The 13815-nt window shown below is 36.9% G+C and overlaps 1 protein-coding gene across 9 annotated transcripts in view; it reads right to left on the bottom strand.

Moving 5' to 3' along the window:
- The window catches only part of HMCN1 (hemicentin 1), a 434632-nt gene that overhangs the window by 205512 nt on the left and 215305 nt on the right, over positions 1 to 13815 (bottom strand). For all 9 annotated transcript variants that reach the window (XR_011532218.1, XR_011532219.1, XR_011532217.1 and 6 more), the window contains 4 exons: positions 7879 to 8073; positions 5370 to 5465; positions 3974 to 4101; positions 2502 to 2646 (listed from right to left, as the gene is read on the bottom strand). Coding sequence is in view for 3 of the 9 variants with exons in the window: in XM_008514091.2 (XP_008512313.2) it covers positions 2502 to 2646; positions 3974 to 4101; positions 5370 to 5465; positions 7879 to 8073 (564 nt within the window). In the remaining 6 variants the exon portion in view is untranslated. The remainder of the gene's footprint in view (positions 1 to 2501; positions 2647 to 3973; positions 4102 to 5369; positions 5466 to 7878; positions 8074 to 13815) is intronic.

Genomic DNA, 13815 nt, shown 5'->3' with positions numbered 1-13815 from the left:
AGCCACTAAATTTACCCTAGAAAAAAGGGTTTGTTTTCTTAAAAGGAATTCAACAGTAAAACTTGAAAACCCTTAAGAGTTTACATTTAAAAGACCAAAATACAGGATTCTAGTTAATATTTTTCCCTACGAGTGAGATATCTTTTGACTTTAGAAAGCAACTGAAGAATTAACATTATATGAGTAGAAACAAAAGGAAGACTTAGTTATTCCATTCTGCGTATATCTCAATTAATCATAACCAACTTGCATACAAAAAATTATCAATACCCAATGTTCTCAAAATTACAAATTTGATTAAAGAAGCTCCTATACATGAAAGGTCCTAACATAGTGCAGGGACACAAGAAAAGCCCCATATACACCAGGCAGCTCCTTTCCTTCCCCTGGAAAGATGAGACAGGAACCACTGCCTAGAGCTCAAGCACTCACTGTGTCTCTTGCCTTTGTCAAATTCCTCCAGAATTATCGCGGCTACCCTGGAGTAGAAGTTTGCCAGAACAAGAGATACCAGAGACCTCAGGGCGAAAACTTCCTTGGAAGGCTGAGATTAACTTTGCTACATACTCATATTTTCCTAAAGCTGAGCTTATTCTTCAGATAATTTTTTCTTAAAAAACTGGCAGCAAATTCCCAGCCCTCAACAAGAATGTCAAGCTACTCTCTAAAGTAAGAAATTTAATTTCCAGAATCTTCATGGAACAGCTTTCAACTATGCTGTCATTTTGCGTCAATATGGAATAAGCCATTTTCCTAAATGCATATTGAGTTTGACACCTATAATGGAAAAGTGGCAAATTTAGACAACAGTTTTCAAATCTGATGACATTTGAGAAGGGAAGAGCTGTTTCTTTCCAGATTGCCAATCTACATAAATCAATGTGACAATTAAGTGGTTTCTTTGTCATTTTAATTTGCATTTACATTTGCATTCATTAATTCATTCTTTTAAGACTTGGTTGAGAGCCTTTAATGAGTATTCTTAGAAGTGGAGAGGCTGAGAGATGAAAGAAGAGCAGTGCTAATTAACATAAATTCAGAGGTCTGGAGACCCTGTGATGCTGCATCCCGTCCAACTCAAAGACAAATCTGTTGGCTAAATGATTACTTGGTTTGGTTTGAGTCAAATTGCTGGGTTGATTTTTTTTTTTAACCTTATGGACTAAATCAGTTACTCATTTTGGACTAAGATGAATGAAACAACGTTGTGAAATGACCTTTTAACTTTTAATTGTCAAAAGTTATTGCATCATGATAAACCACATCATTGGTTTGTCTGTCTTCTCCTCACTCCTCTTACCTGGCAGACACCACAATTAATGAGGTCACTCTTTCACCCAAGTGAAAATCTGGCTCAGAATCCTTCTCAACACAATATTATGGGCAGATGGTAGAAGCTAAAGGGAGATGACATGAATGCACTTCTACACTAGATTCTCAAGCCGGTCCATCAGCACCCTCCAGGAAATCTGTGGACTGATCTTCTTTAAAAATAAACACAACTATATCCAGTCTGGCTTTATGCATTTACTCTTCTAGATTCTAACTAATTTAGTGTTACTTTAGTATCTCTTCAAAATAATATTTCTTCAAGAATATCTCACGTGATATTGGTGGAGATTGATGTTATAGTGGAGATACATGGTATAAGATTGAGAGGGTGGAAGAGGCTATTTACAACGAGAAGCAGACATTGAAAAGAAGATGGTCTGCATCCAGTGAAATTTCCAACAGACCAAGAAAACTTTGGAAATTACCGGATTCTCCAATTCATGTCCTAAAAACAGACTGAATTAACTACTAAAAGTGAATGCTCCATGCTACTTTCATCCCTGTACACAGAACTACTTTCTAATACCATACTTAAAAAAAGCAATGTTGCAAAGTCTTTAAAGGAAATACACAAAAAACTTATGACAATTTCTTAAACTACAAAGCTGTCACTTATTTATCAAGATGTAAAAAGTCAGTCATGAATGGAAAGAGATAGCTTTTGGATATTCGTATTTGTGACCTTTAAGTTATTTAACACACAAAAAGATTGTTTGGAGCACATGAGGTGGCCTTTAGAAAAGTTTAGGTCATTTCTATCTAACACACAAAGGGGTCGTTAGGAAGGACATGGTTGTTGCACAACCAAAAAGAAAAGGCAATTTGGACGGTATAATAAGTTCAGCTTGCCTGAAATAAAATGTATTTTTAAACCTAACTCTTTGACAACTGAGTTCACTTTTATCAATTAAGAAACCACTTACAAAAGCCCTTGGCTAGACTCAGCTGGTGACTCCCAATAATGTCTTCTTGTGTACACAGGAAAGGGAAATCTGGAAACAGCCTGAACAATGTAAATATTGTTCAAGAAATAAGGCTTTTTTGTTAAGAATAACAATTAGGAAAGATATCTACTTCTTATAACTAGAGGAACAGAGTTATTTGATTTAAAGATATGAACGGAGCTTTGACTGTGGTTTGGAAAGAATTACAATGAGCGTGTCTCTTACCATGCACGTCCACGGTGGTAGTTTTGTTAATGGTTCCAGCAACGTTACTGGCCACACAAGTATATTTGCCTTCATCCTGAAGGCGAACTCTTTCAATATGAAGACTCCCATCACTGCGTACAGTGATGTAAGGATTTTGGACCAACTTAAAGAAAAAAAACTCATTTTTAATTAAAAGAGCAATGTTGCCTAAGCCAAAACCAGATATGCTTTTTATTCGTATTGGGTTATTAAAATGCCTCATAAAATATTTTAATACCCTTAAGTGAAAAATGATGAGCATAAAACATTACCAAGAGCAGTATCAATTTTATGTCATCCTGATGTACTATCAAAAATTACACCTACTAACATCTGTCAGAGTTATGCACATGCTGGAAAGAAAAGGGAAAGAATAGAGACACCATTTGTTTCATGTTTCAGAACTTTTGTTATCACTCAGGACCCAAATTTCCCTAGTAATGTTTACTTTTGGCTTAATTTAATTTTTTTTCAAGAAGGCCTTATTCCCACTTGTAAGCCATTTGATATTTTTATTTTGGCAAACAGGCACTCAATCAAGCTGAGAGAATGTGACTTAATCTCAACACTCACTCTTTTCAACGACAGATGTAAGTATTAGAGGACAATGTATGACAAAGGAACTGCGTCAGAGAAGGCTGGCAATATTTTCTGTTAAAAATGATCACCTCTAACTCTGTGCCATTTATGCATTTTGCTCAATCACAGGATACCTGAGTACCCAAACAGTACCATCCTATGCTCCAAGGACATTCACTACTGAGTGAGGTATACCAATTTTTCTCAGGTTTTTATGCAAATAGGAACCTTACATCTTATTCCATGGATTCAATTCATATCTAATTGGTACTCAAGAAGGTGAGTCTAACTACTCTGTAAAATGGAAGGAAAATTCTCTGAACTAGATGAAAATTTATTGCCATAGACAGCATGTTTACAGAAAAACTCCATAGAATTGTGGAAATTGTTCACATCCTTTCATAATCAAAATTTATACACTGGAAAACAATAACACAAAATAGATCCACATTTTTAAATAGGTCAAAGTAAAAATTTTAATGTTTGAAGTTAATAATAAAGATTAATATATAAAATAAAAAATTTTTATGAGAATATTAACATTGCATTATGTCTTGCAAAGAATATAAAAATATTTAAATGTTATGAAAATAACTTCATACTTGCTTCAGTTTTTACATATTCTGACGAGTTTATTAGTTACATTGAATTTAATGCAAAATTATAAAAATTACACCATTGACTAGTTCCCCATCTTATTAATTTGAAATAATATGAACTGCACAAACATATTAAGACTGAAGAAAAGTTTTGGTACAGTTATAAAATGTATTTTCATATGTTTATTAAATTGAAATTTCAATGGTTGGAATACATTGCCTCTTACTGAAGAAAATTAGAAATGTGAATACACTGATTTAAAATGTTCTTACCATGGCTGAATTCTTAACCCACCGACGTTCTGGAATGGGATTTCCAGCCAACAGAGCACAAGGTAAAGTCAGCTGTTGTCCTTCAATTACACTGGTCACTGAAGGGCTGATTCCAATGAGCGGAGCAACTATGTCAGAGAGAGCACAGGTACTAGCAACTCTATTTCACCCAAAAGGACGGCAAACTCTTTTATAGGCCCAGACGACTACTAATTATGCTATTTAAAAAACTGAGTTTTTAGGAACAAATTTGTAAACGTAAATCAGCATGAATTGGAAGGTAGAGATAAAGGACCTCCTAAGCAGAGAGAATGGCAAGAAGAAAGGCAATAAGATAGAGGTAGAGAAAATAAAAAAGAATAAGTCTGTGGCATGGAAAGCCAGCAATGTCAAGGCAAGACATTGGTAATGCATTCAATAAACAAATGGAGAGTGGCTGAAAGCATTTATAAATAGAAAAGTGGAATCATCAGAACCATTTTCAGGAAATATTCATCTGAAAATTGTGAATGGGACTTAGTGGACAAGGGGAAAACTGGAAGCGGGGGGATCAGTGAGGAGGCCATCATGATAGCTCAGGCACATAGAATGAGGTGCGCTCCTAGATGGAATGGTAAAGAAGTATTGTAAAGATGTTCTTTTCTAGAAATTAATGAATAAATTTAACATAAATCAAAGCAAAATCCCCAAGAGATTCTACTTGGAAAATTTAAGTATGTGTAGATGAGTACAGGAAATTTTATAAAAGAAATTATAACATTCTATAAAAGAAAACATGAAGAAAATTTTATAAAAGTATATTATTGAGAAACAAGCACTGATAGATTTTAAACTCACATTAAATGCTATAATAATTTAAATAATGTAGTACTAGTGCACAACTAGAGTTCCAAGGAATAGAAATAGGAATATAAATTTACATGTAACCAAATGGGTATTTGAATCAGTGGGAAGAGAATATTCAATAAAGGATATTGAAACAAATGCATTACTACTTGGCAATAAGCAATATTATATTCTTACTTCATATCATATACAAAAATAATTCCATGGAGACTAAAATGACAAATGTAAAAAAAGTAACCAGAAAAGAACTCCACCACTCTAGTGTGTGTGTGTGTGTGTGTGTATTCATATTTAGATTTAATAAATTTATTCAAATTGACTTCCATTTCTTCAAGTGGAAGATAAGGATCTTGGAACAGAAGATCTCTAAGGTTATTCCCAGTTCTAACATCCTACGAAATATGAAATGGGGGAGGGGGAGAGAAGGCTAATCTAGTAATCAGATATTTACCTGGTTTTAACAAAAGAAGTGGCACAGGCAAGAGATGATACAGTAAAAGAAGTCTGATGATTCTGAAGAGTGTAGTGACTAAGCATTAATTGATCTTACCAAGTCCTGTCACTGTTATTGTTGCCTGGGACTGGATCTTTCCAAACTGGTTTTCAGCTTCACAAATATAGGTTCCTTTATCACTTGCCCATAAGTCTAAAAAGAAGAGACTATTTACTCATTCAGCATCATCTATGGAGCATTTGCTACGTGCCAGGCACAGTGCTGAGACCTGTGTGTGGAACACACGGTACTGCCTTCTGGCAGCTCCCAGTCTAGGGGAGTAGACATACAGAAAAACCAACAATCATACCACAGTGTGACACATGCTCTAATAGGAGTTTCAAACAATGAGCCGTGGGAGCACAGAGACAGGGGTGACTGATGGCATGGGGAGGAGTTAGGGAAGGATTCACATAGGAGGTAATATCTGAGCTGTACCTTAAACAGCAAGAAGAATAGAGGAAGGGCAGTCCAAACCCAATGGGCTGCAAAGGCAAAAGCATGACTTGAAAAACCACGGTCTGTTCAAAGAATGGAAAGCTGCACCGCCAGTGGATGGTGCACCACCATCAGGGGGGCATTTTGGAGGTTTTCAGGGGAGATTTTTTTTTTCAGTTGGCTCAATTACTGGGGGAGTCTGTTAGCATTTAACGAGCAAAGATTAGGGAGGTGACACATGGGGCAGATTCACAAAAAGAACAATTATCCAAGTCCAGCAAGACTTTTGAAGATCCCACTAGAAATTCATGGATTTGATGACTTTGTTTATAATTATATGAGCCTACAACCTAATGCTGTTTAAGTGGAAGAAAGAAAGAATTGTAGCTGGAATTGCCCACCATTTGAGAAAATCATTTCACCAGCTTGGAGTTTTTGAGTCATCCGTCCCATTCTCCTGCATCAGTCTACATTTGAACTGTCAAATTCAAGGTGATGTACATAACTGTGTTGGCATATTGTGTAGACATTGCCAGAGTATTTACCTATTGAAATGTATATTATTTCAATAAAAATTACTTTCCTTTATTTTCCTTAGTCCTGAATTTTGGCTATTAAAATCATTTTTATTATGTAGGTAGATCAAACATACAGACTTTTCTCAGGATAATAAAAAAAAGATGTTACAAAATGTTTTTAATTAAAGAGGGTGTTGGGGCGGTCAGGATGAGGACTACTGGGTTACTGGTTGTGTGGGTACAGTCAGGAGACAGAAGATGAAGAGGAAGCCTGGTGCCTTATAAAGAGTGCGGTTTTGTCTTGTGAGCAATGGGAGAGGCAAGAGAAGATTTTAAATAGGGAAATAATTGTCATCTTTGCAAATATCTTAACTAAAATAAGCTCAGTTTATTCTATTAATAAGATTTTGACAGAGAAAAATGTAGCTTTCCGTTATGAATAGTTCCACCCTAGCTCAGATAAAGAACAGTGACAAAGTTCCCACTCCTCTGTTAACCATATGTATTTAACTGCAGAAATACATCTGGTCAACTCAGGCAGTGTCCACTCTCAGCAACAGTGAACATTCATTTGCAAAGGAAAATTCAGCAAATCACCTGGTTAATGTGTCTTACATTACTTTTTTTTTTTTGAGGAAGATTAGCCCTGAGCTAACATCTGTGGCCAATCCTCCTCTTTTTGCTGAGGAAGACTGGCCCTGTGCTAACATCCGTGCCCATCTTCCTCTACTTTCTATGTGGGACGCCTACCACAGCATGGCTTGCCAAGCGGTGCCATGTCTACACCTGGGATCTGAACTGGCGAACCCCAGGCCATGGAAGCGCAACATGCAAACTTAACCGCTGCACCACCGGGCTGGCCCTTACATTACTTCTAACCAAGATATTTTTCATATTATCAACTGCTGGACTAATTTGTACAGAAATACAAAATACTACTGAGAACTAAATTTCTAATCACCAGTTCCCTTCTAGATGATTTAATCTGGGCAACTTGGCAACCATTAGTCAATACATTGCCCTCTTCCATTCTTCCTTTTCTTTTATCTCCTCTAAGTGATTTGTTTTCAGGTCTAGGCAATAGACAGCCCTGGTGGTCCAGTGGTTAAGATCTTACGCTTTCACCACCACACCACCCGTCTGTCAGTTGTCATACCATGGTGGCTGCGTGTTGCTGTGATGCTGAAAGCTATGCCACTGGAATTTCGAATACCAGCAGGGTCTCCCATGGTGGACAGTTTTTAGCAGAGCTTCCAGACTAAGACAGACTAGGAAGAAGGACCTGGCCACCCACTTTTGAAAAAATTATGAATAGCAGCAGGGCATTGTCTAATATGGTGCTGGAAGATAACAGTAAGAGGATGGCACCAAAAGATGGGGCAGGGTTCCCCCAACACTAGGAGTCAGAATCAACTTACGAGCATTAAGAACAAGTGACAATTCTCAAATATAAGAGTTCAATACTATTTTAAAGTGAAATGCAACAAACACAAAAATGTGTTGCCAAGGAAGATAATTTCACTAATTTAAACAAAGTAATATCTATATATAAAACATGAATGTGTAATATATATGTACATACTTGGATAAAATATATTTGCTTAACCTACTTGAAATAAAGAGAGCTCCTGTTCTTAGTTGGCTGATGGAACTCACTGAAAAGGGTCTTGAGAAGATGGGCATGTTGTCTAATCTTTGCCATTTAATCTTTGGTTCTGGATAACCCTGGACATAGCAAGGTAATGTCACATTTGACCCAATTTCCACAGACACATCAATAGGTTCTTGTACGAAAACTGGAGGTGCTGGAAGATATTTAAAACAAAAAAAGGTCATTGGGATCGTATACAGGCACATTAAGTAAAAACTTAATTATTAAAACTGTCAACAGATTGAATTTGAATCATATCATTGTTTACATATTATAAATTTACCCTTTAAGTATTCCTGTCTTCTAATGAAACAGCGGATATTTCCTTTCTGCTTTATAAATGAATAGAGGCACAAAGAAGTTCAACTATTTCCTTAAAGCAATGAATGATGAAAAGAGTGAGAATTTAAATCAAGATTACCTTAAACAAAGAGAACCTTTCATTTTAGAAATTTGTTTTGAATTCTAGTTTATATCATACTGCTCAACTCTTTAAACTTACTTATAAATAAGTTTGCCTTATAAGGAAATATTTTTGACACTTTCCAAAACTTACTCCTTTTGGTAAAGTTTTTAAACGAACTTAACTTATACCAGAGTTCATTCTTCAATGGATCATTATATAACAAGCCAACAGTATTTAATCCTAAATTATCTCCTTGTTCTACACCACATTCTTGCTTCTTAATATCTTTCACTCTTTTCACATTTTTGAGTTAAAGAAATTTTAGCTTGAGAGTCAGTAATACAACTTAAAGTAACAGAATATAGTATTTGATAAAGGGAAACTAGTGAGTGTTTAACAGCTCAGAGTTAAGAGATGATTCAGAAATTATAAAATTTTAGATAAGAAGGAGACAGTCATCCACATAATTCAGGTAACCACAGAAATTGGGAGGAAGACTTAGAAATATGTCAGAGGCACACTTCGGAAAACATTAGAATGCAATACAGGAAGGATGTTGTCAGCAAGCCCAGATAGACAAGGCTCCCAATATGTCCCCCAGAACTTAGGGAGAAATGATGTTTGAGGCATCAGGCAAGGAGAAATATCTAGGAAACTACCAGAGGTAATTCATGAAAGCTGTTCATGTAGGACTCTAAGAGGAGGTACCCTAGGGAGGTTTCCTTGAAAATGTCAAGGTTAAATATTGGTTAGGAATTACAACTGTCGTTTACAGAGCCAGGGAATGTGTTAAGAGCTTTCCATTAAATATTTCACTTGATCTTCACAGTATTCCTGTAAGGTAGGTACTACTATTACTTCATTTTTATACATGAATAAATTGGGACAGAGATAGTTTACCAAGTGTCACATGGAGTTGAAGAGTAGAGACAGGATCGAAAAGCAGGTCAATCCGACTGCAGAGTCACAGTTCTTTGTCATTCTATCAGCCTTCCCTTTTCTATGGGTTCTTACAACTGCCCATAGTCAAGCTGTTCGGCAAGCTAATAAAAATGGGTGCAGAAGATCACTTCTTTCCTTCTCCATGGGAATTCTGGGACTCGATGTACAGCTGTCTCCCACGCAGCATTAGTGCTTTATTAGCCTGGGTTAAAGGGCTTCGTCTAACTTTGCGGCCTCAGCTCCCATTATTTCCCTACACAAATCCTATTCTCTGGACCATCAGAACTCCTCACCCTTCTCCAAACAAGGATTGACCTTTCTCATTTGGTCCCTGTGTTACTGCCATCCCTTTCAAATACAATGTCTGCTGTGGATCTCTGGCTATTGAAATATTGACAATTCATTAATCTAGTTCAAAAGGCCCCTCCTCAATGCCATCTCTTACTGTCCCAAATGGATATGATTTCTTTCCTCTCTGAGGTTTCAGAGACCTCACTCTGTACCATTCTCACGGCAATGGCCACATTCAGCCTTTTATTAGACTATGTGTTTTCCCTAGAGAGTGTATGTTTGCAATCAAATTTTTACCTTTTATAGCAACTAACATAGTACTTTGTGCATTACACATGGCTGCTAGATATTTGTGAATCACTGAATCAATATTAAAACAGTTCAACACTAATCCAGTGTGTGTGTGCACGTAAATGTTTATGATGATAACAGCTTTGATCCAGTACATTTGAACTTGCTCTTTTTTTTTTTTTTGAGAAAGATTAGCCCTGAGCTAACATCCACCACCAATCCTCCTCTTTTTGCTGAGGAAGATTGGCCATGAGCTAACACCCATCCCCATCTTCCTCTACTTTATATGTGGGATGCCTGCCACAGCATGGCTTTATAAGTGGTGCGTAGGTCCACAACCAGGATCTGAACCAGCAAATTCCGGGCCACAGAAGCAGAGCACGCAAACTTAACCGCTACACCACCGGGTTGGCCCCCAAACTTGCCCTTTTGAAGAAAGCAAGGCAAATTTAGAAGTCCCATTGTTTGTTCATTGAACCTAAGTAAAATAAAATTAAGGTAAATACCACAATTAAGCAATATGTTTATAAAAAGAAGTAGTATATCTGTGTTTAGATTTCTCTTAATGCATCTATATGGGAATTTGACTTATAAAAATAATAGACAAATATTTTAAAGACAGTTTATAAAGTAGTTCATTGTTTGCTTATCCTAGATGTGTCAGGTCTAGTTTCTTTTCTCTGGGGTGACAGTAGTCATTTATTCTAGAGCCAGTTGCTTTTCTGAGAAATAGAGGTTAAATATAAAATTTTCAGGATGTGTTAGGTTCAGAGTGTGGGCAGGTGAATGTGGACAGGGGGCAGAAAATAAATTCCAGAAGAGCTAAAAGATATGCAGAAGCCTGGGATTGACCAAGTATTGGGGAAGAAACAAAGCTTACTGACACAATAGAACATAGCCATCAGTGAAAATGGAGACCAACTAGAATTTTCAGAACTAAGAAAGCAAAGAGCAAACTGGAATAAAAAAGGATAAGCAAATCTCAAGCTGTGCCCATAAAACTCAAGATAGGAGAAGTCACCTGTATTGAACAAGCTTTGGGAACAGTGGCAGGCACAAGACAAGCACGAGGTTAGGGAATATACACACGGGTGCCAGAAAACAAGGCAAATGACAGTACCAGGCACTAGGTAAGCAGCCAAGACAGCATCCGTGACAAGCAAATCTCAAAAACGAAGTGGCTCCCAACTCTAGCCAAGAAGGCTTTTAAATACTTCCTACTCCTAAGTGTGGCCAACTCGGACTCCAAGTGAATCATATTGGGTGGATGGTAAACAGATTAACGAGACTAGGGAGAAAGGGGGTAGAAGTGATTGTAGCACAAGACACAGGTCTCGTACAGAGGAGTCTGTGTTGCTTACAGAAGTTACACCAGTAAGTGGTTTTGAATGGCAATTCCACTGTTTCTTGGCCTATAACCTTGGAAAATTACTTTACCTCCCCCAGTCTAAATCTCCCCACGAACTAAAGGGGGATAATAACATTTTTTAACTCATGTTGTTAAAAGAGGGGATCTTTATTAATCACCTAGCATGTAGGAATCACCCAAATATTAACTATCGTTGATCATAAATATAGTAGAGCTAATTTACTACATCTTAGTTCTGGAGTTTAACATATCTCTTGTTAATTTCAGTTTTGGCTTCTGCATATAGCCCATCAGGATTATGCTGGTTCTTCTGTGATCTCCTGAATATTTGTGTATAAGCACCTTGAGAGTTGCTCAGAGTTAATGCATAGTACAGCTCTGTTGTCGCTTACAGATAGATATGGCTGTGTGCATACATTATTTTGAAAATATAAGTTACAAACAGATTAGCCATCTTGCTCTAAAACCTATTCCACAAAATTATTCTAGTTCCTTTAGTGTTAATTAAATCCTTCTCCACTATGGCAACTCTAGCGTTATATTAGTCAGAGATTTTCTTCCCTAAAATGGCTGAACACACTGTTTTTGGATCTACCAAACCATAAAACACAAAACCACAGTCTAAGACTCAAACCCTGTGTGGTGTGGAATGCTGCAAATAAAATTGCTGCCAGGCCACTTTTTTGTTTGATGTAGCTAATCTTCTTTTCTTCCAAATGACTTCACAATTCACTACCTCTTTTAAAAAAGGATGAAAAGCACTGGTAACTTTCCCTGTTGACCTGAAATGTCCATAACTTAAAGCCGTGATAATGAGAAGGGCAATAGGAAAAAAGAGACTCATTACAAGAAGCTGGAACTCAAGAATAATATTAAACAGCCTTTTTATTATTATTTTTTGGTCTAGTATTGTCAATGTGAACTAACAGAGCCAGAAAAACAAGCAGAAAGCCCAAGTAGTTACATGATACGGATAAAAGCATGTTTTTCTTGTCATAAGCTACTTAAATCTATGCCCAGTAGTTTTGGAACACAAATGAATAATTTTATGCCCTACTAATAGTGGCACTTGTCTCAAGCCCTTTTTAAAAGAAATCAAGTCGAAACAGTGACTTTCATATTAAAAGCCCAATGCTTAATATTAAATATTATGCCGCTATTATATATGCATTTCCATATTATTTTTCAAGACTCAAAGAATCAAAATGACCCCTTAATTTGTGAAGTTAATATCCATCTATTTGTTACATGTCCCATTAAGCAGCTTCAGAGGAAGAGCCGTAACCACTGACATGCTGAAGGCACATGGGTGACAATGTCTTATTTCATCTTTACAACCAACCTATCGGGTAGGTTCTATTAAAAGTCAAGCAGAAAAGCCAGTCTCTCTCCAGAGCCCATTCTCTTAACTATTAAATAAGTTCTGGGGAAAATTCAGGGCTTTTGTTTCTTCGCTTTTAAACCTAACGGTGATAACCACAACCATCGCTGCAACTGTGATTTGCATGGTTTTTGGCAGCTACATCTGATATCTGCTAGAATATGTAACAATAGTTTTATGTGGACAAACAAGGACTACATAAACTTTGCAGGGTCCAATGTTTAGGATTCTAATGGTGAATGAGGAAACAGTAAAGGCGAATGGCGCTGACTTTAATATCAAGTTATTTGGCAATTGTTAACAATGATCATGGTTACAGTAAGCAAACAATTGAGTTTATGTTAATGGTTCCATCAGGACAATTACTGGAATAAAAGTTGAGAAAGCTGTTGTTTTAGAAAGGGTCATAGAGAGCGAAGATCTTGACTATGAGTGAAGACAAAACAAAATTCAGCTCAAGGAATGAAAGATAAATACAAAACAATTGTTATGGTGTTTCGTAATCCAACGCAAGTCACTCCAGCTCAGGAAGCCCCAACCCTTCTATGGCTTATCATGAGTCAGAAGAGAGAACCCAGAAAGTCCAGAAGCTAAAAAGATTATCAAGAAGGCATTAAGTAAGCAAAGAAGCACGTGTAAGATATTTGGATTTTCTATAATCTTGAAGTGAGGTGAGGGTGTCATTTCCTTTTGGCTGGGAACAACTTCCTTCCTCCTCTGGGGCCAGACAACTCTAAAAGATTGTTAGGTAAATATAAAATATCTGTGCAGGAAAGAGGGAGAAGCAGAACTAGAAAATGTCGAGAATTGAAACATATTTTTTACATTTCTTGAAACAAGAATTCTGTATCCAGCGACCCTCCTCACTGGGACCTCCATTACTAAGAGAATGACTTGTGGCGTACACTCTGCTGGTAGATTTTGATCCCTCCACCCAATGATTCTAGTCTTACTTCCCAGGCACTGTTCTTCATAACCACAGAGTTTAGTCATGGTTCAAACACATCTTGCTGTGCCCCAGACAGATTCTACAGCAGTCTTTGTGGGCATTTCTAGGTTTGTTGATTCTACCCCAAGGACATAATTAACAAGAATACAGATTGTTTATCAGATAGCCCAGGGGCAAGGGGATCATAAAAAATCCAAGGAGGAAAACATTGAATTTATATGAAACAAAATATTAAGCCGAGAGGGCCATGATGTTCATTTAAAGAAT

Source organism: Equus przewalskii, chromosome 23 (genome assembly GCF_037783145.1).
Source record: "Equus przewalskii isolate Varuska chromosome 23, EquPr2, whole genome shotgun sequence".
Lineage (NCBI taxonomy): Eukaryota > Metazoa > Chordata > Mammalia > Perissodactyla > Equidae > Equus > Equus przewalskii.
The sequence above is the reverse complement of the archived record's forward strand: the minus strand, read 5'-3'. Positions and strand labels throughout refer to the sequence as shown.